Source organism: Mauremys mutica, chromosome 6 (genome assembly GCF_020497125.1).
Source record: "Mauremys mutica isolate MM-2020 ecotype Southern chromosome 6, ASM2049712v1, whole genome shotgun sequence".
In the NCBI taxonomy this organism is placed as follows: Eukaryota; Metazoa; Chordata; order Testudines; family Geoemydidae; genus Mauremys; species Mauremys mutica.
The window spans coordinates 77,878,707-77,903,154 of record NC_059077.1 but is presented as its reverse complement, the minus strand read 5'-3'; the positions used below and the strand labels follow the sequence as shown (position 1 = coordinate 77,903,154).

At 38.6% G+C, this 24,448-nt stretch overlaps 1 protein-coding gene across 4 annotated transcripts in view; it reads right to left on the bottom strand.

Annotated features, from left to right (window-relative positions):
* ADAMTS19 (ADAM metallopeptidase with thrombospondin type 1 motif 19) overlaps nucleotides 1-24,448 on the bottom strand; it is a 271,068-nt gene that overhangs the window by 28,770 nt on the left and 217,850 nt on the right. For all 4 annotated transcript variants that reach the window (XM_045022162.1, XM_045022160.1, XM_045022161.1 and 1 more), the window contains 4 exons: nucleotides 23,471-23,551; nucleotides 10,563-10,720; nucleotides 9,613-9,766; nucleotides 1,705-1,840 (listed from right to left, as the gene is read on the bottom strand). In XM_045022162.1, the coding sequence (XP_044878097.1) occupies nucleotides 1,705-1,840; nucleotides 9,613-9,766; nucleotides 10,563-10,720; nucleotides 23,471-23,551 (529 nt within the window). The remainder of the gene's footprint in view (nucleotides 1-1,704; nucleotides 1,841-9,612; nucleotides 9,767-10,562; nucleotides 10,721-23,470; nucleotides 23,552-24,448) is intronic.

Here is a 24,448-nt window from a genome sequence, read left to right as displayed (position 1 = left end):
TTAGAAAATTGAAGTTTACAGTGGACATTCCAGCTTTCTGTCATGCTCACTGTGAGCAAACATCACATATAAATATTTTAATTTGTTTTTCTTTATGATTAGTTCCAAAGGCTCAATGTCCATATTACAGCTTGTTAAGAGAGACATATAAATAGGCATTTAAAAAATGGCAGGTGTCAGTAACAAATAAGTAGTAATGCTTAGAGAATGCACAGGAATGAAATTCCCCCATCAGTGAAATAATGTTTGTTATATAGTTTTTTTTTAATACAAAATGTTTGACCACTTTGAATTCAGGACTATGAGATACCTTCTAGATTGCTCCAGATAGGACTTCTTATTAGCAGCTTTATGGTTATGGCTTTATGTACTATTTAAATTATGTGATACCTCTGCTGTGTGTAAAAACAGTGCAACACATTTAAAAATAATTATAATTGATAGGATCTCAGAAAAGGAGCAGATTTCTCCCATTTCTATCCCTCAGCCACTATTGGGACATTTTTAAAAATCACTGTGTATAAACTGAAATAAAAATGCTCACTCTATAAAGGTGAAATTCTCCAGTCTATGTTATGCAGGAGATCAGAGGAGATGATCATAGTGGTTCCTTCTGACCTTAAAATATATTATATTTTTACTTTACAGACTTTTTCTGTTAAAGACTTTCTAAGGAAACTGACTTTTTTAAAAAAAAATTATGCATGTTTCTTTAAAATATTTTACTAGTAATTTAATTCGTTTTCTGCTCTCCTTTGCCTTATTTTAAAAATACTATTCACCCTTCTATCCATATAATTTTGATCCCAGTCTTGCCAATCTGACACACACAAAATCCCCATTGATGTAAATAGGAATTTTGCCTGTGTGAGGACTATGGCACTGGACAGAGTCTTCATTTCTCATGATCACATAAGTCAGGTAACTCCGGGGATTGAGTCTGATGATGACCATGAAATGCCACCTGATACCTTTCCATTTGAATTTACCTTCTCTGAAACATAGAAACCACTGCAACCTGCATGCTTGCTGTATTAAAGTCCAGAGATTCTCCTTAACCGTACTGCAGCAACAACTCAGAGAAAGGATGGTACTCTCTGAAGTTTAACAAAAGCAGCATTACAGACAGAACGCTTACTGTAGTCACCAGGGGCAGTGGATGCAGAACTACACATTTCCCACAGAAAATCCCCATCATGCCCAGGAAGTGAGCCAGCCACTACACCCCATTAAGGTGGCCAGCTACATTTCCTGTGTGTCCAGCCAACTCTGATGACTGGTGAAAAGGGAAGGGCATGAATCTGCCTTTTCCTCAACAACTTAGCCAACTAGAGCACTATCAGGGAGCAGTCCCTGTGCTCAGAGTGCAGGAACTACAGTTGTAGTCAGCCCCTTTGCTGGGGATGAAATTTAGAAAAAAGGCTAATTGTGCCTTTTCTACCCCTTGCACACAGAATGTTGATCCATAGACACTGGTGATGTTCATGCTTCAAAGAAATTGGGAAGATCAGTAAATGAAAAATAGAAAAATTGAAGTATTTACTTTCTAGTGTAACAAGTGTTTAGTGTGTGCTGTTAAGGATTATGATCCCAATTCAACAAAGCTCTTAAGCACGTTTAACTTTAAGCATATGCTTAAATCGATTCCTGCGATTTCCACCACTTAACATTAATTACAGTTTAATGTAATTGAATCACTATCACCTTGTCTGGCACGGTTGTTCATTGCACTTTCGGACCTGTGGCTCAGGCTTTGTTAAATATTTGCATTTCTTATTGTCCACAATACTGATATTCTTATTCATAATCTTTGTGCAAGATACTGTTGTCTTTCTTTCTCCTAATAAAACATAAAGCAAAGATACATGGAAAAATGGGAAATGTCCAGCTTTCTTTAAAAAAAATCTATGTTGAGTCACAGGTAACTTTATCTGATAAAACTACCATCTTTATGTGTAATTTGGATGAAAGATGTGAAATAAAATACAGTAAGTTATTCTCAGATATAGTTTTCTATACATATGTACATTATACACATTTTGGTTTCACGTGAAAATTTACAAAACCATTGATTAGAAAAGTAAATATTTTATGGAAAAAACAAACTGAATTCATCCACTGGCTTAGAAAAATGAAGTATGCCATTTCTACATTTTAGAATGGCAATTATGGAAACCAACGATACCAGGAATAATTAAAGGTGGAGGGATCTGGTTGACTATAAAAGAAGTCGTGATTTATAATTGCACAGAAAAAATATACGTTAATTATAAATACATTTGCAAAAATCAGATGTATTTTATGTGTACCTACACACCAAAGCACACATTCTTCTCTACCCAGATACATACCTTTATCACTACCACAACTACTGTACTCCACAACCTTACCTCTGCACCCATGTGATGCTAGTCTTTCCCACCACCCTCCTTCCAACACACTAAACAAGCACACCAAACATCCACACAAATAGTGTAGGGAGCAGGTAGATTCATTGATTTTAAGGCTGGTGGGAACTATTGTGATGGTCTAGCATATTTGGGGTCGGGAAGGAATTTTCCTCCAGGGTAGATTGGCAGTGGCCCTGGAGGTTTTTCGCCTTCCTCCGCAGCATGGGGCAAGGGTCGCTTGCTGGAGGATTATCTGCTACTTGAAGTCTTTAAATCAGGATTTGGTGACTTCAACAGCTGAGTCAAGGGAGAGAATTATTTCAGGAGTGGGTGGGTCAGCTTTTGTGGCCTGCATCTTGCGGGAGGTCAGACTAGATGATCATAATGGTCCCTTCTGATCTTAAGTTCTATGATTCTATGATTCATAACACAGGCAACAGAATTTCACCCACCGATTTCTGATTCTAGCCCAACAACTTGCCATCAAAGAAGAACATATCTTTTAGAAAGCTATCCAGACTTGAATTAAAGACACCAGACAGTGAAGAATTTACTGTATCTCTTGCTAATCTGTTCCAATAGTGAGGTACATCTAATCTGAAGTTTGCTGATTTAAACTAGTAATTTGATAATTTGGTAAAAGGGTGGGAGCAGGAGGAAGGCACAGTTAAGACTGTGGTGTATGGTAGTGATAAGGAATGTGCCTATGGATGAAGGAGTAAAGTATGTGTGTACATATTTGTATATATAATTTGTGTGTGGCCACCTTAACTGATTTACATTTTTCTGTGTACTTCCATATGTGTGTATATACATGCATACACACATATGTGTGTGTGTATATGTATGTATGTAAATAACATGTGCATGTGATTACCTTAACTATTTTATAGTTTTGTGTATGTATATGTGTCCAAATATGTAGGTATACACACATACACCCACGCACCAAACTTTTTTGCCAAATAGTTGATTACACACAAATTATATATCTAAATATATATGCACAAAACCACACAGCTTCTTTTATACTTCCTTTTTATTATTAATTTTAAACATTATTTAAATAAATATATGATAAGAAACTGTTATTTCTGATTAATCAAATGTTGACAATAACAGTTTAAACTCAAATCTTTCCACATCACACAGTCTGTAACATTTTACATTATGTTATTTGTGTTTATAAGAACAGACAACAGACAATAGGACAGTTACAATGAATGTTTCTTTTGTCAAAAATAAATAATCTTGAAGCTGTAATTTAGAGCATTTGTGTTAAAATATCTCAGAAAGAAGAATTTTAGGTTACCTAAACTAATTTAAATAACACCACAAGCTTATGCCAATTACAACAGAAAAGGATGATAAACAGACATAATGAAACACTTTGCTAAATGTTTATCTAAGTTGTCATGTAGAATAAATGACTAGGATTAATGTTACATTTGAGCTTTTCTCAGAAAATGAGAAACACTAGAAATGGTATACTTATGAGAGTTCATGATAAATGCAAGTACTGGAATTATAATAAAAATACAGCAGGAAGTCATTAAAAGTGTTAATATTCTAAAATGAATCTGAGGAGTGGCACTACTTAGAAAAGGAGATGCTGCTTGTAGCAAGTACAGAATGCTTACAGTGGAGAGTTCTCTTACCAAACCGCAAACATACATATCCATGGAAACTCGTCTGTAGAGAATTAAGGATTGTTCACAGAGTCAAAGTAGCGGGACAGTGAGTTCTTTAGACTATTATGATGAATAAGTGGTATGTTTCCAGCTCTTACTATTTGACTCAATAAGAGAAGCACAGCAATTTTCAGGATTAAAAGTGACCATGTCAGGGTAGTGTGAAATGTAGAATACTAAGACAGTGCAACTTCGGGAGACTTGCTAAGCAACAAATAAAGGAGTGGATGGGCAGGGGATAGATATAACAGGAGTCTATGAATATTTAAAGAAGATATACATGACGGTTGAAGGTTAATTACTTTTGTTGGTACATGGTGGTATAATTAGGAGTTATAAGATTAAATTTAAAAAAGGGGAAATTTGGACTGTATATCAAAAATAGCTTTCTGACAATACTTTTGTTGGTGAGAGAGAGAAGCTTTTGAGCCACACAGAACTCTTCTTCAGGTCTGGGAAAGGTAATCCCAGTGTAACAGCAAAATGCAAGGGGGAAAAGATTGTTTATCATAAGTAGTTAGCACATATTGGAAGGGACCAGTCAGGATAGAGTGGCCCGATAACATCTCTGCAGTCATAGGAGAGAGGAGGTTAGTGGGTTAAGACTGTTGTAATAAGCCATAAATCCAGTGTCTCTTTTCAGTCTATGATTTTTAGTGTCTAGCTAAGTAATGAATTTAAGCTTCCAGGCTTATATTTTGAAAGCGTTATGCAGGTTTCCTTTGAGGATGAGGACTGATAAGTCAGATATAAAGTATTCGTTTTGTGAAAAGTCACCCCAGGGAAGTGTATGGTCAAGGAGATAGACTACGTGGTTGATAATTAAAAACTTTGGAGCTAATAGAAGAACTAATATATTTTTCTCTATCTTTTGTGGTTCTGTGTGTCTTTGTGATCAAACAAGAAACACAGAGAAAGGGCCACTCAGAATATATAGCAGTGCAAATGTCACCTATGTTTTCAATTCTGCAAGAGTTTGAGAATGATAAAGTAAAAAGGATAGTGAATGAGGATAAAACAGCATAGCATATATTATGCAGCACACCTGTACCTGCAAACAGGAGAGAAGAACAGGCAAAAGAAAAAGATAGTAGTAATCAAGTGACTATAATTAGAAACACAGATAGCAATGCTTGTTGATGTGAATATGAGTGTAGTGAGATTTTTCCAGTATGGTGTAATTACCACACTATCATTATTATTATGCCATTTGTGTACCCGCATGTCCCACAGTATGCCAACATTTATATGTCTGATTTAGAACAAGTATCAGAGGGGTAGCCGTGTTAGTCTGGATCTGTAAAAGCAACAAAGAATCCTGTGGCACCTTATAGACTAACAGACGTTTTGCAGCATGAGCTTTCGTGGGTGAATACCCACTTCTTCAGATGCTGATTTAGAACAGCGCTTCCTCAGCTCTTGTCCCCTAGAACTCCTACTCTACTTGTGCTACATTGATGACCTCTTCATCATCTGGACACATGGGAAGGAGGCCCTTGAGGAATTCCACCAGGATTTCAACAATTTCCTCCCCACCATCAACCTCAGCCTGGACCAGTCCACACAAGAGATTCACTTCCTGGACACTACAGTGCAAATAAGCGATGGTCACACAAACACCACCCTATTCTGGAAACCTACTGACTGATATACTTACCTTCATGCCTCCAGCTTTCATTCAGACCACATCACACGATCCACTCTATAGCCAAGCCTTAAGATACAACAGCATTTGCTCCAATCCCTCAGACAGAGACAAACACCTACAAGATCTCTATCAAGCATTCTTAAAACTACAGTACTCACTTGGGGAAGTAATGAAACAGATTGACAGAGCCAGAAGGGTACCCAGAAGTCACCTACTACAAGACAGGCCCAACAAAGAAAGTAACAGAATGCCACTAGCCATCACCTACAACTTCCAACTAAAACTTCTTCAGAGCATCATCAAGGATCTACAACCTATCCTGAAGGACGATCCCCCACTCTCACAGACCTTGGGAGAAAGGCCTGTCCTCACTTACAGACAGCCCCCCCAACCTGAAGCAAATACTCATCAGCAACTACACACTACACAACAGAAACACTAACCCAGGAACAAATCCCTTCAACAAACCCCGTTGCCAACTCTGTCCACATATCTATTCAAGGGATACCATCATAGGACCTAACCACATCAGCCACACCATCAGGGGCTCTGTAGCAGGATGGTTACCCACTCCAGCCCTGACAGGGTAGAAGTCAGCCCTGGGAGAGAGCTAGGGGCTAGGAGAAAAAGCCCAAGCAGATTGGGGAAGGTGCTACACCTGGGCCATGCCCCAATCAGGGCAGCTGGGCCTTATAAGAAGGCCAGGGCAGCCAGAAGCAGAGCAGAGTCTCTCCTCTAGCTGTGGAGGGAGACTGGCCTGGCTGCAGGGGAATAAGAGGGTATCTGGGAGTGAAGCAGGGCTGGGGAAGAGCCAGAGGAGCAGGGGAGCTCCAGGCTGGCAACTCCCCAGGCTGTAGGGCCTGGTCCCAGGCCCATAGAGGTACTGGGTGGTAGAAGAAGGCAGCAAGTCACACCCCTTTGCCTGTGATGAGTGGTGTTTATACTGCAGTCTGCCCCAGTGAGTGGGCTAGGTGAGGACTGGCAGTAGCCCAGACTGAGGTGAGGTGGGGGTAGTGGGTGGGGGCTCCCCGGGGAAGGAAGACCCACAGAGATTGTTGGGGTATTGCCAGGGGGAAGCACCCCAGAGAAAATGGGCACCAGGGTCCGGGGGGGACATGGGGCCCAGTTGTGGCAGATCACCAGCCTGCAGAGGGCGTTCCAGGCTGGAAATCGAGCTAATTCCCTGAGGAGGTGCCACAGGGGTGAGTCCGCGTGCTTACAGGCTCGTTCACCTGCATATCTACTAATGTGATATATGCCATCATGTGCAAGCAATGTCCCTCTGCCATGTACATTGGCCAAACCAGACAGTCTCTACGTAAAAGAATAAATGGACATAAATCAGACATCAAGAATTGTAATATTCAAAAACCAGTAGGAGAGCACTTCAATCTCCCTGGAAAAAAGAACAAGGAGTACTGGTGGCACCTTAGAAACTAACACATTTATTTTGGCATAAGCTTTCGTGGGCTAAAACCCACTTCATCGGATGCATGCAGTGGAAATACAGTAGGAAGATATATATACACAGAGAACATGAAAAAATTGATGTTGCCATACCAACTATAATGAGACTAATCAATTAAGGTGGACTATTATCAGCAGGAGAAAAAAAATTGTAGTGATAATCAGGATGGTCTATTTCCAATAGTTGACAAGAAGATGTGAGTAACAGTAGGGGGAAAAATTAGCATGGGGAAATAGGTTTTAGTTTGTGCAATGACCCATCCATTAAGGAAATAAAGGGAAACAATGAAGACTTTTTATCAATACATTAGAAGTAAGAGGAAGACCAAGGACAGGGTAGGCCCACTGCTCAGTGAGGAGGGAGAAACAGTAACAGGAAACTTGGAAATGGCAGAGATGCTTAATGACTTCTTTGTTTCAGTCTTCACTGAGAAGTCTGAAGGAATGCCTAACATAGTGAATGCTTATGGGAAGGGGGTAGGTTTAGAAGATAAAATAAAAAAAGAACAAGTTAAAAATCACTTAGAAAAGTTAGATGCCTGCAAGCCACCAGGGCCTGATGAAATGCATCCTAGAATACTCAAGGAGCTAATAGAGGAGGTATCTGAACCTCTAGCTATTATCTTTGGAAAATCATGGGAGACAGGAGAGATTCCAGAAGACTGGAAAAGGGCAAATATAGTGCCCATCTATAAAAAGGGAAATAAAAACAACCCAGGAAACTACAGACCAGTTAGTTTAACTTCTGTGCCAGGGAAGATAATGGAGCAAGTAATTAAGGAAATCATCTGCAAACACTTGGAAGGTGGTAAGGTGATAGGGAATAGCCAGCATGGATTTGTAAAGAACAAATCGTGTCAAACCAATCTGATAGCTTTCTTTGATAGGATAATGAGTCTTGTGGATAAGGAAGAAGTGGTGAATGTGGTATACCTAGACTTTAGTATGGATTTTGTTGCAAGGATAGGTTCCTGGACACTCAATAACATCCTTAAAAGTGGCCATTCTTCAACAACAAAACTTCAAAAACAGACTTCAGTGAGAAACTGCAGAACTGGAATTAATTTGCAAACTTCAAATTAGGCCTGAATAAAGACTGGGAGTGGCTGGATCACTACAAAAAGTAATTTTCCCTCTGTTAAAAGCGACAAAGAGTCCTGTGGCACCTTACAGACTCTTTGTCGCTTTTTACAGATCCAGACTAACACGGCTACCCCTCTGATACTTTCCCTCTGTTGATATTCACCCCTTCTTTTCCACTGTTGGGAATGGGCCACTTCCATCCTGATTGAATTGGCCTCATTAGCCTTGAGCCCCCACTTGGTAAGGCAACTCCCATCTTTTCATGTGCTGTATTTTTATACCTACCTACTGCATTTTCCACTCCATGCATCTGATGAAGTGGGTTATAGCTCATGAAAGCTTATGCCCAAATAAATTTGTTAGTCTCTAAGGTGCCAAAGGATTCTCATTGTTTTTGCTGATACAGACTAACACGGTTACCCCTCTGAAACCTCTGATTCCTTTTTCCTAGTTAATAAACCTTTAGATAGTTTATTATAGGATTGTCTACAGGTGTTGTCTTTGGTGTAGGATCTAGAGTACCAATTGATCTGGGGTAAGTGACTGGTCTTGGGACTGGAAGCAACCTGATGTGGTGTGATTTTTTTTGTATAAATGACCATTATCACTATGTCTAGTTTGTCTGGGTGGCAAGATAGAGTGGAAAGTTGAAGGGGACTGTCTGTGACTTCATGGTAAAAACTGGCATAGTGATCTAGGAGTTCACATTTGTTACAGGCTTGGTGAAATCTAATTATAGTACACACCACCAGTTTGGGGCATCTGCCCTGTTTTTGACAGTCTGCCCTGAGACAGGCACTCATAGTTGTGAGCCTCTCTTGACAGTGTGGCACATGTACTTTTGGATCATTATCAAGACAAGCTACTAGTTACATAGATTGGATTTGAGATTTGGGCACAGATTTTCTTCAGCATCACTTAAGATACTTTGAAATGTATTTTACTGATAAATTATGTTCACTGATTCCAAATATTTAGTGGAACATAACAAAGCATACCTATGTGTTTGTTATGTACATGCACGCACACACAATTGCTTTTTAATAATTTTTTCCTTAATTCATTTTGTTTAACCAGACTTCCTCGTCTCACTCTCCTTTTAGACTATCTACTTTACTTAGATGTAAAATTTTACTATAGATATTATTGTTGTTTTTAGAAAATTAAAAAGCAAGGAGATGAAAAAAATACTTAATCTTTCCATGCCTATTGTGTTATATCAGCTGTAATAAGGATGGTATTATTAAAACACTATTAAAACTAACACTTGATTGAACATATAGTTATGCAAGGATATATAAATATATATTATAACTTTAAAAAAATTATTTACCTCCTCCGCATACAGCAGCACAGTCCTCCCAACCTGAGTGCGTCCACATAAAAAGAGGTTCAGGCACTTTTGAGCTCTGATTCTCAGGAAGAGGGTCCAGTGGAATAGTGTATTCATAATGCAGACCGTAATTCTGGTCATGAAAAAGCAGCACCTGCAACATACATAGAATGAAGATTCATGTTCACAGACATTGCTGAAGTCAAATTATGACCAGAGGAAGAAATTAAATAGAGTAGTAAAGGAAGAATGAACACTACATTGCTCATGTGCGCTTTCTCTGTTGGTACAGAGCTGCATTCTGGTCTTAGAGGAAACCATCACAGTCTTCTTGACTATAAGTATTATGCTGTATGACCTAAAAAATGGAAATGGACAGGGTATTTAAGCAGAATAAATGAAGGGATGTGCACAAAACTCACTAGGATAGGAGCAAAAATTGAGGCTGACTTTCTCAGATTAGAATTTTCTGGAGGAAGGGGTGGTTGGATAGTTTAGAAACTGACCATTTTAAGGCAGCCGTATTGTTAACTCACTGTTCAATGTACTTCCACATAGAAACCATATAACTTTTTCTCCAAATGTGTTTCTTTACTATAATGATTGTCACTAGCAGCACACTGCAATTGTTGAACACACAATATAGTCAATGTGAAGTTATTGGTACTTATAAACCATTTAAATTTGGCCTAAATCCTTGTTAAAAAGGAACGCGTGACTTAGTTGTTTTAGAGATGTGTACATGTTTATGAAGTGTACATGTTTATGAAGTCCTATAATGTTTGTCACACAAAAGATTTCATCTCAGTTATGACTTCTAGCTATCTCACATTAGGAAAAACTGTCAAGCTATTTGGATTACTAAACAATTCCAGAAACATAAAACATCAACCTCACCACCATGCTATTTCATATAAAACAGGTAAAAAATATAATCCATATTGTCATACCAGTAGATGTAAAGGTGATGTTGTGGGACCTTTGGCAGATATTTTCTCCCAGAGACCTCTCCGAACATAATGGACAGTAGTCCCAGCAATATTGAATGTTCCTGAATGTTCTATCTTCCAGTCACTGTTAATGGACTGTTTGCTGGCATCTCGAAGAGCTGTGGAAATATTAAAAAAATGATGTGAAAGAGAACTATACTGTAATACTTTATGGCGTCTTCATATTGTGCTGTCAGTATAATTCACAAGTTGGTGGAATCACAGGATCCAATTCACAAAGCTATTGGTCATTCATAACCTACATAAATAAACTTAAACAACAGCACATTCTAGATTCACTTTCTGGCAAGGAAACATGACAAAAAACATATGTCTGCCATTATTTGGATTCTTCTGAATTTAGGACAGTTTTATTGGCCTGATTACAAGGACTAACGGCCTGTAGCATTATTCAATAACTTGATTAAAACACAGGTCAGTCTGGTCTATACAAGTTCTTTGCCCCCAATATGGTAATTTTTATGAACGGACAGGACCTAAGGAATAAGGGGGACAAATGGAATGCTTCAGAAATCACAGAGCACTTCTCTGGGTCAGTGCAGATTAGGATTTAGAAACCTCCTGCTTTCAAGTCCTTTTCTTTTTAACTAGTAGACCCCATTGCTTACTAACTGAAAATGTGGAAATGTAATTGTCCCAGACAGGCTACATTTATGCACTATATTTCTGTTTTTTTAAAAAACTGACTTTTGTATATAGGCATAATTTGATGCTTCAAGCCAGGAATACCTTTTTGGGGGGAGAGCTCTTTCCCCCTTTTGGCTTCATTGTAAGCACTGATTAGACTAAATAAGATACACTTCGAGGAATTGAGGATAAACGATTTTGCATCATTTTTGATACATGAATTCAGTATTTTTTTCCTCCTGTGAAGAGTCTGTAATTCTTGAAAGAATCAAGCTCTTGAATAGCCATGTGAAGTAAAGTATACTCAAAGTCACCTTGTGGCAAGAAGTTCTACACATTCCCCATTTAAATTGGATGTTTGGCTTCAGAATTATGTGAAAGAACCTCAACACCTTAGTTCGTGCCCAGAATTTCTTTTAGAGTTGTACATTAATGTGAGTCATTCTTGGTGATCAACTTCTCTCCTATTTATATTTATACTGTTATGTTATGTTTCTATGGGAAACAATGGCAATAGGACCATCGACTGGCAGGAATACAATTGCATTATTCACCAATAATGTGTGCCACTACAGCACTGTACAATAAATAGTAAGACTATAAAATCCATTAATGCTGTAAAATATTCCTGTACTAAAAATATCCAGTGATTTTATAAGTTTCAAAAATTGGCCTTTTAGGTTTAACAATTCAACTATTTAAAGTTAATTAAGTTCCATTTAGTAGTTGGTAGTCAGGTCCAAATCCTCTCCCCAGCACACAACCAAAGTAAATGGGCTATAAACTGGGGAGGTCTGCAAGGGTCAGAGAGGGTAAGATGGAATGGAATCCTCTCCCTGATCAACAGAGGAGCTGCTATGCAGCCATATGACTTTAACAGCCTCTTCAGGTTTTGTACCCAGTCAATCATAGAAGAGAGGGAGTTTGGCTGCTGAAGTAACATAACTGTGGATCCACCTAGCCAACCCCTGTCCCATCTCCAAAACATTCCGTGTTGGCACCTAAGGTGTGCAGAGGGTGCAGATCTCTGAACAGGCCTCCCATGTAACAGAAACATTATGGTTCTTTTTGTATTCTTGTCACATCTGAGGGCCCATACTTGAGCTGCAGAATTTGACTCAAAGGAAGGAAAGGTGGTCCTGTGATTAAAGCTCAGGACTGAGAATCAGGAGATTTAAGTTCTATTCTTGGCTCTGCCAGAGCCTATTTCACCTTGGGCAAGTTTATCTAGATATACTATATGTCATAGTCCTGATTACTCCAACTATTTTCATTTTAACCTTGACAATTGCAATCTTGGTCCTCTCAAGTCCATTCAAAATGCTATTGCTAAAGTAATTTCCTTGGCTCATTGGTCTATGTCTTCCATCTCTTTGCATCCCTATATAAGGCCTTTCATAGTTTAATTCTGTTTTACCTATCAGTGCTAATATGTAATAAGCCTCTATTCTACCAACAATGTCAACCTTCATCTCCATGCATGGGAGATATTCCTTATTAATGTCCATAAAGTCAATACATTATTCTCCTTTAAATCTTTTTAAAACTCATCTATGCCACGAGACTTGCAAAACAAACTGTCTAGACATTTGGTGTGCTGAGACTTCTGCTTAATATGCTAATCATGATGGCTCTATTTACCTTTCCCTTTCCCCTACCATTTGTTTCTGATCATCCAATCTCAAAAGTTATAAAGCAGAAATAGAAGGGATTCAAAGGTGGATGATGAAAATGACTAGTCACGGAAAGACTTTCATATGAGAAAAGACTGGAAAAGACTGGTCTGCCTGATTTAGAAAGAAGAAAACTGTGGTATACAGAATACTGAATGACATTGAAAAGGTAAATTAAGCACTCCCATTTACTCTCTCTTATAATACAAGAACAAGTGGCAATACATTTAATACTGATCAAAGAAAAAAAATTAAACAGTATGTGACTGACCTGTGGGAACAGGTTACCACTACCATTGAGACTAAAAAGGTTAATTAAACATTGTGTGGCTAATGAGAATACATAAATACTCATACTTCAGACTACACAACAACCACTAACTGGTTGGGAAGAAGAAGAAACTTCACCCATGTGCAGGTTATTCCATTATTTTCCACTGTGTAGTTTCATGCATCTTCCAGTGAAGCATCTGATATAAGTCACTGTTAAATCAGATTCTGAATAATCTGGTATGCTAATTCCTATGCTCCAAATTTCCCTCCTGTACCTAATTTTTCTTGGCCTTACATATATGAACATTTAGTTCACAGCAAGTTGCGATGTAAATCATCCTCACACTAGCCTGCTGAGCACGAACTGTCCATGTGGACCCTGTTGCTGCACACTAGAAGTTCCATAGTGCCATTTGCTCTATCCTACTTTGAAATGGGAGTAGATTAAAGCTTGCTAGGGACCTGAGAGCAGGGTCCACACAGACAGTTAGCATGTGGCAGGCTAGTATGAGGTAGATTTTATCACCCCAGCTTGCTGCAAACTAAGTATTCATACAGACAAGCACCCAGTCTGTAAAATGGGAATTCCTACTTCACAGAGTTTTATGAAGCTTATTTAATTCCATTTTGTAAAGCCCATGAAATAAATGGAAAGAGTGCTACTGCACTACAATAATGGAAAGCATAATTTACTACTTTTCATTATTACTATATAAACACATTTACAGAATCCTTTTGCAGTACCCAGTTAAAGTTAAATACTAAGAGTAATCTGCAAAGGTTCTTTTATTTCAGTTTTTTCTTCCCCAATCTTTACCTAGGCAGGGGCGGCTCCAGGCCCCAGCACGCCAAGCGCGTGCTTGGGGCGGCAAGCTGCGGGGGGCGCTCTGCCGGCGCCGCGAGGGCTGGAGGCAGCCTGCAAAGAATCCTGTGGCACCTTATAGACTAACAGACGTTTTGCAGCATGAGCTTTCGTGGGTGAATACCCACTTCTTCGGATGCAAGTCTTCTTCGGATGCAAGGTGCCACAGGATTCTTTGCTGCTTCTACAGAACCAGACTAACACGGCTACCCCTCTGATACTTGACACCATGCAAAATCCCTAGAGCTGCCCCTGTACCTAGGGTGAGTTGAGCATCCAACACATGCATATCTAAACATATGTCAGATCCTGTGACATTCTCTCTCAGTGCCTTTTCCTGATCAATTGGATGCCACAGAATGCACTATTCTGTAATACAGATCAAAAGCTAGCCTGTACCAAAAGAGGGACAGCTAAATTCCATTTACTTAATAACTGAGGAATGTGGTACATTTGCTGGATTTATGTACTGTAACGGTGAGCTCTCTCTCTTCATGTGGGCACTACTGAAATAGCAGCTTTGTTCTGACATTTTTATTTTTGATTAAGTGGAAATTGCCAATTTTTGTAGAGAAAGGATAAAAGATTTTAAGAAAAAGGGGATTGAGTTCAAATGAGGGGGGAGTTCACATTTTTGTGAATTCTGAATTGATGGGTGGTATAGTTTGTGTGCAAAGAGGGAACAAAACTTGGTGATCCACCACATGTAAAATTTCATAATGTAATTTTGACCATTTACTACTTCTCTAGGAACACTTATCAGTGACCAAAATAGTGTAAAAAAATAAAAAATCATAAACCACTGAAAGTGTACATTCTACCTTTAGTATTTTTTAAGTAAGCCACTGTTTCACATTTTCAAAGCCAATTACAGGATTTGAAAACCTCAAGCACCTTTGAAAATTTCAGCTTAATGCCATGTAAAAGGCAAAATTATGTCACAACCTTATATTTGGAGCCACTATCAGTGCCTCTAGAATTATATATAATTTGACATAATGTACCAATATTAGTGTTATTTCTATTTAAATGTACTTTTGCAACCACATTTTTCAATTTTTTATTATCCAACAATGGGACATTTAAAAATATTGAAAGTAATATATTCGGTACTCCTTTAGTGCTAAATAATGAATATCACAGTTTAATTGATAAATATCTTTGATTATGTGAAGAAATTTACTCATAGACATTATATTACTTTTATATAGAGATATTATCAGTTGAATAACCTAAACTCCCCATAATCTCTCTGATAACTGAGGGTGACCTTTGATATTATCTCTCTGTAGGAAGCTCTCCTATTACTTGCTTGTCCCTTAATTTATGTCAGGCCACTGTTTTGAGCATAAGGAAACCAAAGAAGAATAGTTATCAGGACCACATAACCTCTTTGCAATAGTTTGATTAGGTATATCGCAGCATGCACAGTGTCAAAAAGAGAATCCCCCTTCCCCAAATGAAGAATTTCAGAAAAATGTTCACAGTTTTTACAAAATCATATACTCCAATAATTAAACAATGAATGAAAAGCTAAGCAGGGCAGTAGTTAGAATGTGCCTGAGAAATATTTCCAATAAGATGTGTAATAAAAAAGGAAAGATATAATATGGAGGCAATGCTGTATAATAGGAATAGTACAGAAAACAAAGATGACAATTTATATTGATCATCAGGTTTTCCTAACACTGAAGAGAATATACTTCTATTTTCCCCTTTTAAAATACAAATAAAGAATTTAGATATTTGTGATTCAATATTTATTAATGGTTTTTTTGGTATAACTGATGTGATTCCAAATATATATCCTGAATTTGTGTGTGAATATTACGTAGACTCATGTGGGTAAAGAACAAGCCTATGGGGCCTTTTTTTTAAAAAAATAGTAATAACTATCAAAGCACTGGGTATTTCCTGAGGATTACTGATGGGCAGGAAGGAGCTGATGGCACCTCAGCAGAACCTCAGGCAATTAACCTTAACAGTTCATTAATCCTCAGGAAATGCCATGTGCCAAGGTCATCAAGGTTACTACAAAATGAAACCGAGGAGACAGGGTGTTGGGATTTTTATGGATGATACAACTTTAACTAATTTATGTAAAGCAATCTTCATGTATTCTCTCTCAACAGTTTCTGCAAATAATAAGAAGACCATCACTATTCAACAAAGCATATGCTTAAATCTCATTGAAGTCAGTAGGACTTAAGCATATGCTTAAAGTTAAATATGTACTTAACTGCTTCGCTGAATAGCAACGTGATTTGAGTGTTTTCATTTGTGTAACTGTTTTCACATACATATGTTTAAATCTTTAGCACTGTGGATAAATTTTCACATATTCTGTCACTTCCATTTTGTACCTACTCTGACAATAAAGCTGATGAATCCTCTAAGTACCCAAGACAATTTCTCAAGAATAGTAACTTAATAGCATTTATCAAAGAGAGGGTTGTTGCACAATTCTTCAAAGTGGAAGGACCAGATTTAAAAAAAAAAAAAAAAAAAAAAAGAGTCCAGAGGCCCATATTAAAGTATGTATACATAATGTTTATGTATATACTGTAGTTACATTTGTGTGTGCTATCTAGATAAATGCATCAGCAAATGGCTAATTACGTGTCTAACTAGCCATTTCTGTTTAATTACCCATTTTGCATGGATAGTCTTTGAAACTGAGAATGCAAATATAGGTGCATAATTGTTCTCACATTTTTGTGCTTTGCTCTTGTGTCTAGACCTCCTCCTTTAAAAATGAAAACAACACATAAGCAAGATATAACGTGGGTCTTTTCTGAACAGAGGTATCGGATTTAGCTTTCATGAATGAGAAGGAATAACTAACATATTCATTTCACAATTTACTGCTTTGGCAAGGTGAGAATTCTATAAATATTTTCACCAAGTTTAAACAAATATCAGTTGAGCATGATAGACTTTCAGATGCTTAATTCTGGGTGTTTTCTGAAATGTGTTGATCAATTGCTACCAGTTCTACCTATTTCGTATACACAAAACATTGGACTGGGAGTCTAAGATCTGACTGTGACTTTTTCTTCTCTAATATTTGAATGAACTGAAAAGGACTATTACAGACAGTAAATCCCACAGAGTCTTCTTTGTTACTAAATTAAAACAAAATAAAACCACATAATCTTCTCTTCATGAAAAAAAATGTAAACCCACACAGTTTTTTTTTAAAATTTGGCAGTGTTAGTTTCTATCATTATAAATCACAAAATTCATGAAATAAAGTACTAACAACTACCAAGGATATAAACCATTAGTAAATTCTAAAGAACATATGATTACTTTATACTGGTATAAAATTAGCTCCAAAACTGCTACATATTAACCATATTATATGAATTTTTAAGTACAGGGAAGTGGGAGGGAAATATGCTTGGTCTTAATACACAAAGTTGTACAAATTCTTGTTGATAAAGACCAGATCCTCAGATGGTGTAAACTGACTTCAACTCAGCTATGACAATTTAGACAAGTTGAGGATCTGGCCCAAGATATTTAAAAGCATTGTCAGAGATGATATTTAAACTGTGTGTGCTTTGACAGGCTACATAAAAGGACCATATGACAGATTTTTTTCCTCAGGAAGCATATTCCATAATGGAAACCACATGCAGCACAATTATGCATTAGATGCCTCAAAATGGAACTGGTGATTACAAATTTGTGTAGCATTAAATTCTCCAAAAGGTTTACATCTTTGAAAGAGAATGACTGTATATCTGAGAAGTCGAGTAATCCACTTCTGTGCTACATATCAAAATAACTGTATTTTTTCCTTCTAACATCTGTTTAGCAGAATATCAGAAGGTAAGGAGATGATTATAGTTGTTAGACTATAAAAGAATTCTTTACTTAGGGTACGTCTACACTACGGGACTATTCCGAATTTGCATAAACCGGTTTTGTAAAACAGATTTTATAAAATCGAGTGCGCGCGGCCACACTAAACACATTAATTCGGTGGTGTGCGTCCGCGGTCCGAGGCTAGCGTCGGATTCTGGAGCGTTGCACTGTGGGTAGCTATTCCCTAGCTATCCCATAGTTCCCGCAGCCTCCCCCGCCCCTTGGAACTTCCGGGTTGAGATCCCAGTGCCTGATGGGGCAAAAATCATTGTCGCGGGTGGTTCTGGGTAAATGTCGTTAGTCACTCCTTCCTCTGGGAAAGCAACGGCAGACAAGCATTTCGCGCCTTTTTCCCCTGGATTGCCCTGGCAGATGCCATAGCATGGCAATCATGGAGCTTGTTTTGCCTTTTGTTGTGACTCTCACCATATGTGTACTAGATGCCGCTCACAGAGGCTATTCAGCAGCGCTACACAGAAGCATGCTTTTGCTTTTGCATGACAGCAGAGATGGTTACCAGTCATACTGCACCATCCAAACCCTTCCATAAATTGGAACTGGTGAGGATGATTATGGCTACCAGTCCTTTTGTACCATTTGCTGCTGTCATAAGTGCCCCTGGCTGCTCTTAGCCAGGGGCGCAAAAGCCAAAATTGGGAATGACTCCCTGAGTCAATCCCTCCTTTTTGGTATCTAAAAATAGAATCAGTCCTGCCTAGAATATAGGCAAGTGTACTAGATAACCACTGTATCATAGAACCAGAGAGCACAGCTGCTCTGTGTCAGATCCTGCAGAAACTATGATCTGTATGCTATTCACAGGGGGTGCTCCTGTAACAACCCCACCTGTTGATTCCGTTCTTCCCCCAGCCTTTCTGGGCTACCGTAGCATTGTCCCCCCACTTGTGTGATGAAGTAATAAAGAATGCAGGAATAAAAAGACATGGTGACTTGTTAGTGAGAAATGAGTGGAAGGCAGCCTCCAGCTGCTATGATAGTCCAGACAGGACATTAAGCAGTGTGTAGGAGAGAAGCCCAGCATCCCTCTGCTAGTCCAGGGGCAACTGAATCTGTTCTTTACACATGAAGGGTGGGGGCTGATGGAGCTCAGCCCCCTGTTGCTATGATGACGATGGTTACCAGCCATACTGCACCATCCACCATCCACCAGAAAAAATTAGGGCCAGGAGCCCTTGATCGACCTGACGGATGCTAGTCAGCATGGTTACTGCCCCATGTGCCAATAGGCTGATGACGAGGACGGTTACCAGTCCTTTTGTACCATCAGCCACCCATGGCAGGGGGGGAGTGAGGATGTTGGTGTTGACGGCTGCAGCATCGTGTCTATCTGCAGCATTCAGTAAAGATAGGGTGACATGTAAAAGAGTCAGAGGATTGTTTTCCCTTTCGCTTCTGGGGGTGGGTGAGTAGATTGCCAAGCTATGCCCTGACCCACCGCGGACACTGTGTTTGACCCTAGAAGCATTTGGAGCTCAGCCAAGAATGCAAATACTTTTCGGAGGCTGCAGGAACTGTGGGATAGCTTCAGTCCTCCAGTCCATGAGCGTCCATTTGATTCTTTGGCTTTCCGTTACGCTTGTCACGCTGCAGTGCGCTGAGTCCCTGCTATGGCGTCTGTCTGGAGATTTTTAAAAAAGGATTCTGAATTTCATCTTCTGTAACGGAGCGCTGATAGAACGGATTTGCCTGCCCTTACAGCGATCACATCCGCATGGTCCGTGCTGGAGCTCTTTTTTTATTTTGATTTCGGACTGCATCGTCACCCGTGCTGATCGGAGCTCCACGCTGGGCAAACAGGAAATATTCAAAAGTTCGCGGGGCTTTTCCTGTCTACCTGAGCACTGCATCCGAGTTCAGATTGCTGTCCAGAGCGGTCACTGCTGCACTGTGGGATAGCTCCCGGAGGCCAATACCGTCAATCAGCGTCCACACTAACCCTAATCCGATATGTTAATACCGATACTAGCGTTACTCCTCTCGTTAGGGAGGAGTACAGAAACCGGTTTAAAGAGCCATTAAAATCGATATATGGTGCCTCCTAGTGTGGACGGTTGTGGCGTTAAATCGGTTTTACGCTCCTAAAACCGGTTTAAACGCCTAGTGTAGACCAGGCTTTATATTCCATTATCCATTCTTATTAAATCATTATGGGAATGGGTTATGTCATGTCATTATATAATACTGTCACAAGAGTGAGAATTCTACTGTGAAAGTCTAATAAATTCTTTATGAAAAACATACTGTAAACTATCTTTTTTACCCCATATTAATGAGGTTTTTAAACAAAAAATCATTGTAATGCCAGCCTGTTAAATTTGAAAATTGAGGAAAGGACAAAGCACAGCATTACTGTTCAACAATTCACAAAACCCTGAATTTCTCATAACTTATTCTTACGATAGAGATTGTAAAGCAAGAAAAAATAGTCAAGTCTCCTGGCAACAGTTTTAACATGATGAGAAATAATACAAATGTTAATCTACTCCTGAGACAGAAATCTCAAATTTGTTCTTGAATACGGTGTTTTAATTCTAAAATTAATTGGATTTCAGATGGCTGGAAATGTTATTAATTAAACATCTCTGTTTTCTTTCTTTTTGTCATTGAGTACAATTTCTATCCACCCATATGATCTTAAGAATGATGTACTGAAGAAGGATCATTATTGCCATTTTGACCATGTAATGTATCTAGGGCTGACTAGCTAATATGTGGATCTTTCACAGGTAACAGAGATTCTGTAAATCTTTTGAGTCTGTGCAGGACCTAGTCACAGTGTGGCTGGGAGTGCATACACTGTCTCATCCCCATCTAGGGTTCTAGCTCCCCAAAGGGGTGAGAAGAGAGAGAGAGAGAGAGAGAGAGAGTGTGAGGGTTGGGCCATGGCAGAGCTGCCCAACTGCACAGAGGATTATGTGTTGCACCCTCTCCTCTCCTAGGATGGTAGAGTTGCTACCAATGACTCTTATCTTCTCTGTAGGGCTCATGAACAATTCTGGCACAATCAGTCAGAATTCCTCCTGAGCGTTGCTGCTGTAGAACAGCCAGCCTCTCTCTTTACTAATGTGGACTGTGGCTATAAGGCACAATTTAGCCAATACAATTGCAGGACCCAGATCACAGTGCTTCTGCTCCCCACTACTTGTGAAGATGAAAGAACAGTTCTGATTACCACCATACTGAATTTACACTAGTACAATAAGGGCCAAATGTTCCAACAGTCTTAACCTGGCTTCTGCTTTGGAAGCATATATTTTTGCAGCCATATTTCATGCCTCTCTACAGCATTTATAGAGGTTATTTTCTGAAAAATTGGCCCTGAATATGAAAAGTTGACACAGTTTGTTGTTAGGGCCAGAAATTAAGAAAATAAAGCATTCAACATTGTAAAAATAGCATAAAGAAACTTATAAAATTAAAAAAAACCCCAAGAGAATAGTTAAATCGTTTATAGGATTTGTGATAGGGAATGCTGGATGTAGCTAAGGATGTATCAATGTGCATTACAACTGCCATTTTTCAGTCACAGAGTTTTCTGCAAAATGATCTTTTTGAGCTGAAATTTTCATTCTTGGTCTCAAACTTTGGAATTCTTTTCATTCTGTTCAGACTCTTAAACTACTCTCAGAACTGTTGCAACCAAGCAACTTAAGAAAGGTTTAAAGGAAATTCCTTCCCACAGTAAGAACATATGATTTTCACTTGAACAATATTATTCAAGTCCTTTTCCTGCTCCTCAATAATTCAAAAATGGCTGAACAAATGCCTTTCAAATATAACAATAGCTGCATCTCAATGAGGTTGAGTTGCTTTGTTAAGTTCTTAAAAAAGTAAAAGTAAAATGACAAGTGACTAAGGGCTAGTCTACACTTACCGCGCGGGTCGACGCGGTGAGTTCGACTTTCCGGAGTTCGAACTATCGCGTCTGATCTAGACGCGATAGTTCGAACTCCGGAAGCGCTAGTTCGAACTCCGGTACTCCACCTCGGCAGCTGGAGTTAGCAGAGTCGACCTTGGAGCCGCGGAGTTCGGTTCCGCGGCGTCTGGACGGGTACGTAGTTCGAACTAGGGTAGTTCGAATTCAGCTACGCTATTCACGTAGCTGAATTTGCGTACCCTAGTTCGACCCCCATTCTTAGTGTAGACCAGGCCTAAGAATTAGTGACCAGCCATTATAAGGAGCACATTTCCAAAGATTTGTATCATGTCTGAGGATGCCCCTTATGATACTTTGTGATGTTATGTAGTGACACGAAAAAAGTGTATATATTTCTTGTTGAGCCTAACCAAAGTATTGGTTAGAAGAAGAGCTGGATGCTTCTCACAAATGAGTTTGATTCCTCTAAGTCAAACAGAAGCATAGATTCCTCACTCAAGTTCTGACTATTCTGTATGCAACCTGAGTGTCCCAGGTGGGTATGGCCCAGATTTTTAAAGCTATTTAGGTGATGCAGCGCTCAACACTGCAATGTTTAACTGATTTAGGAGCCTAAATCTTATTTTTGAAAAGTGATTTAGGCACTTACGAGTCTAAGGACTGGTCTACACTGAAAAGTTATATTGGGGTCATCCTGAGCAACACAGTTGAGCCTATTTTACCCCTGATGAAGACAGCACTATGTCGATGGAATGCTTCTGTCTGTAACCCACACACCTCCTGGGTGTCCCAATACAATATTATTGGGACTGCACCCTGTCCCTCATTATTAGAGTGTGCTACAAGAAGTTTGGACAAGATTAAATGGACTAAATGATGAAGCTGAGTGGTTCATATATAATAGGAACTGGGGAAGTAAATACACTCAAGTTGTAAAAGACACGTCCACTCTTGCACAGACTAACATATTACTAAATATCTGAGGTATGTTTGGTTTTCAACTTCCATTATTTAAAAATAAATACATATTACTCTTAAAAAACAAAAATACTCTAGAAAACTTACCACTAAACTGAGGTTATCAATTTGAGATTCTGTTGTATGAGCTGACATTTCCAAAAAAAACCCAAAAGAATGATCAGTGTATTTACACAATAGAAAAATCCAAAATACTGAACCTTTTAAGATATTTTAACAGAGCAGGAGCAACTCTCATGATAACTTGAAAGCAAACCTTTGAACTCCGGGACTGCTATTATTAAGATTTATTATCTTAATTTGGTTTTATTTTCCATGAAAACAGTGAGATTAATCAGATAAAACTTTTTTTATAGGTTAATTATGCTTATACAAAGATCAAACCAGGGACTTTTCATTTCATTGCACTATTAATTCTTACTGGTTCTGTTTCTCAGTTTAAACTGAAAACACGGAACAGAACAGCAACAACTGTAATTTTTCAGGAACCTATTAAAAAGCAAACACACAACTGTCATTCCCCTGAGGCTCAGTTCCTTTAAAAGGCCTTTCCACAAAATTCACTTTCTTTTCATAGTCTCTGTGGTTCACTTCCTAGTCAGACATACCAACAGTATGGTAATTTTTTGCTGTGGGTACAAACAAAAAATTAAACAAAATATACCTAAGTAGCTGTGAGCTGGTTTTTCTTCCACAACTTTGATTCTTCTTGCTCCTGCAGGTATCACCAAAGCTTCAATGTAACCTAAGCATGAGAGCAAATGTCGTGAGTTAAATACAAAACTATGGAACAGTAGAATTTGCATTTTTTTTAACCTGCTATTCGTTTAAATCTAATATTGTATCATATTTTCCAGGATGTCCTGTCATAAACAGCCTTTACAAAGATAGCGTGTACTGTGAACGTCCAAAAATAAGTTCACATAAAGGGTATGTTCCATGGTCATTGTGATTGACTCCTATAAATGCTAATGGGAGATGCCCATATAGAGCCAGAACATCAAAGCTGTTGAACACTTACAATTCTCATTGACTTCACGGGCCCTGATACAACAAAGTATTACTTTAACATGAGCTTTACTTTAGGTCTGTGAGTAGTCATAGACTGCCTTGGAGTTAAGGGTGCTCAACACTTCATGGAATCAGGTCCATAAACAAGGAGAAAATATATCCCTCTGTGTCTTTAATTAGCACTCCTATATGAAAAAAAATACTTCAAAGATAAATTTCACAAGGCTTATTTTCTCTCCACTTCATGAGATAAGGAGATGGGGCTGCTAGGTTTCCTGACAGCCCCATTAAAAACTCTGAAACATTGAAAACACACAATTATCCATGTGATGTGCTATATATAATATATACTATGATCTATAGCCAAATGAACATAATAAAGCTGCTATTCCTTCAAGAAGTTCTGGGGGCAGAAACCATACGGATGAAGTTGGCTCCAGATAAATGGAGTGCTCTATCATTATGGGCACCTGAAGCCCATGATGGAATTCCAACATTATGTGGCATGTATAATTTTGATGTTCTGGTTTTAAAAAAATAACAAATAAAATACATTGAATGTGGTTTCTAGATCTCTTTTGTTCCTTTACCATACTCAACCCTTATTCTGACACAGATTTGAGCTTTCAGT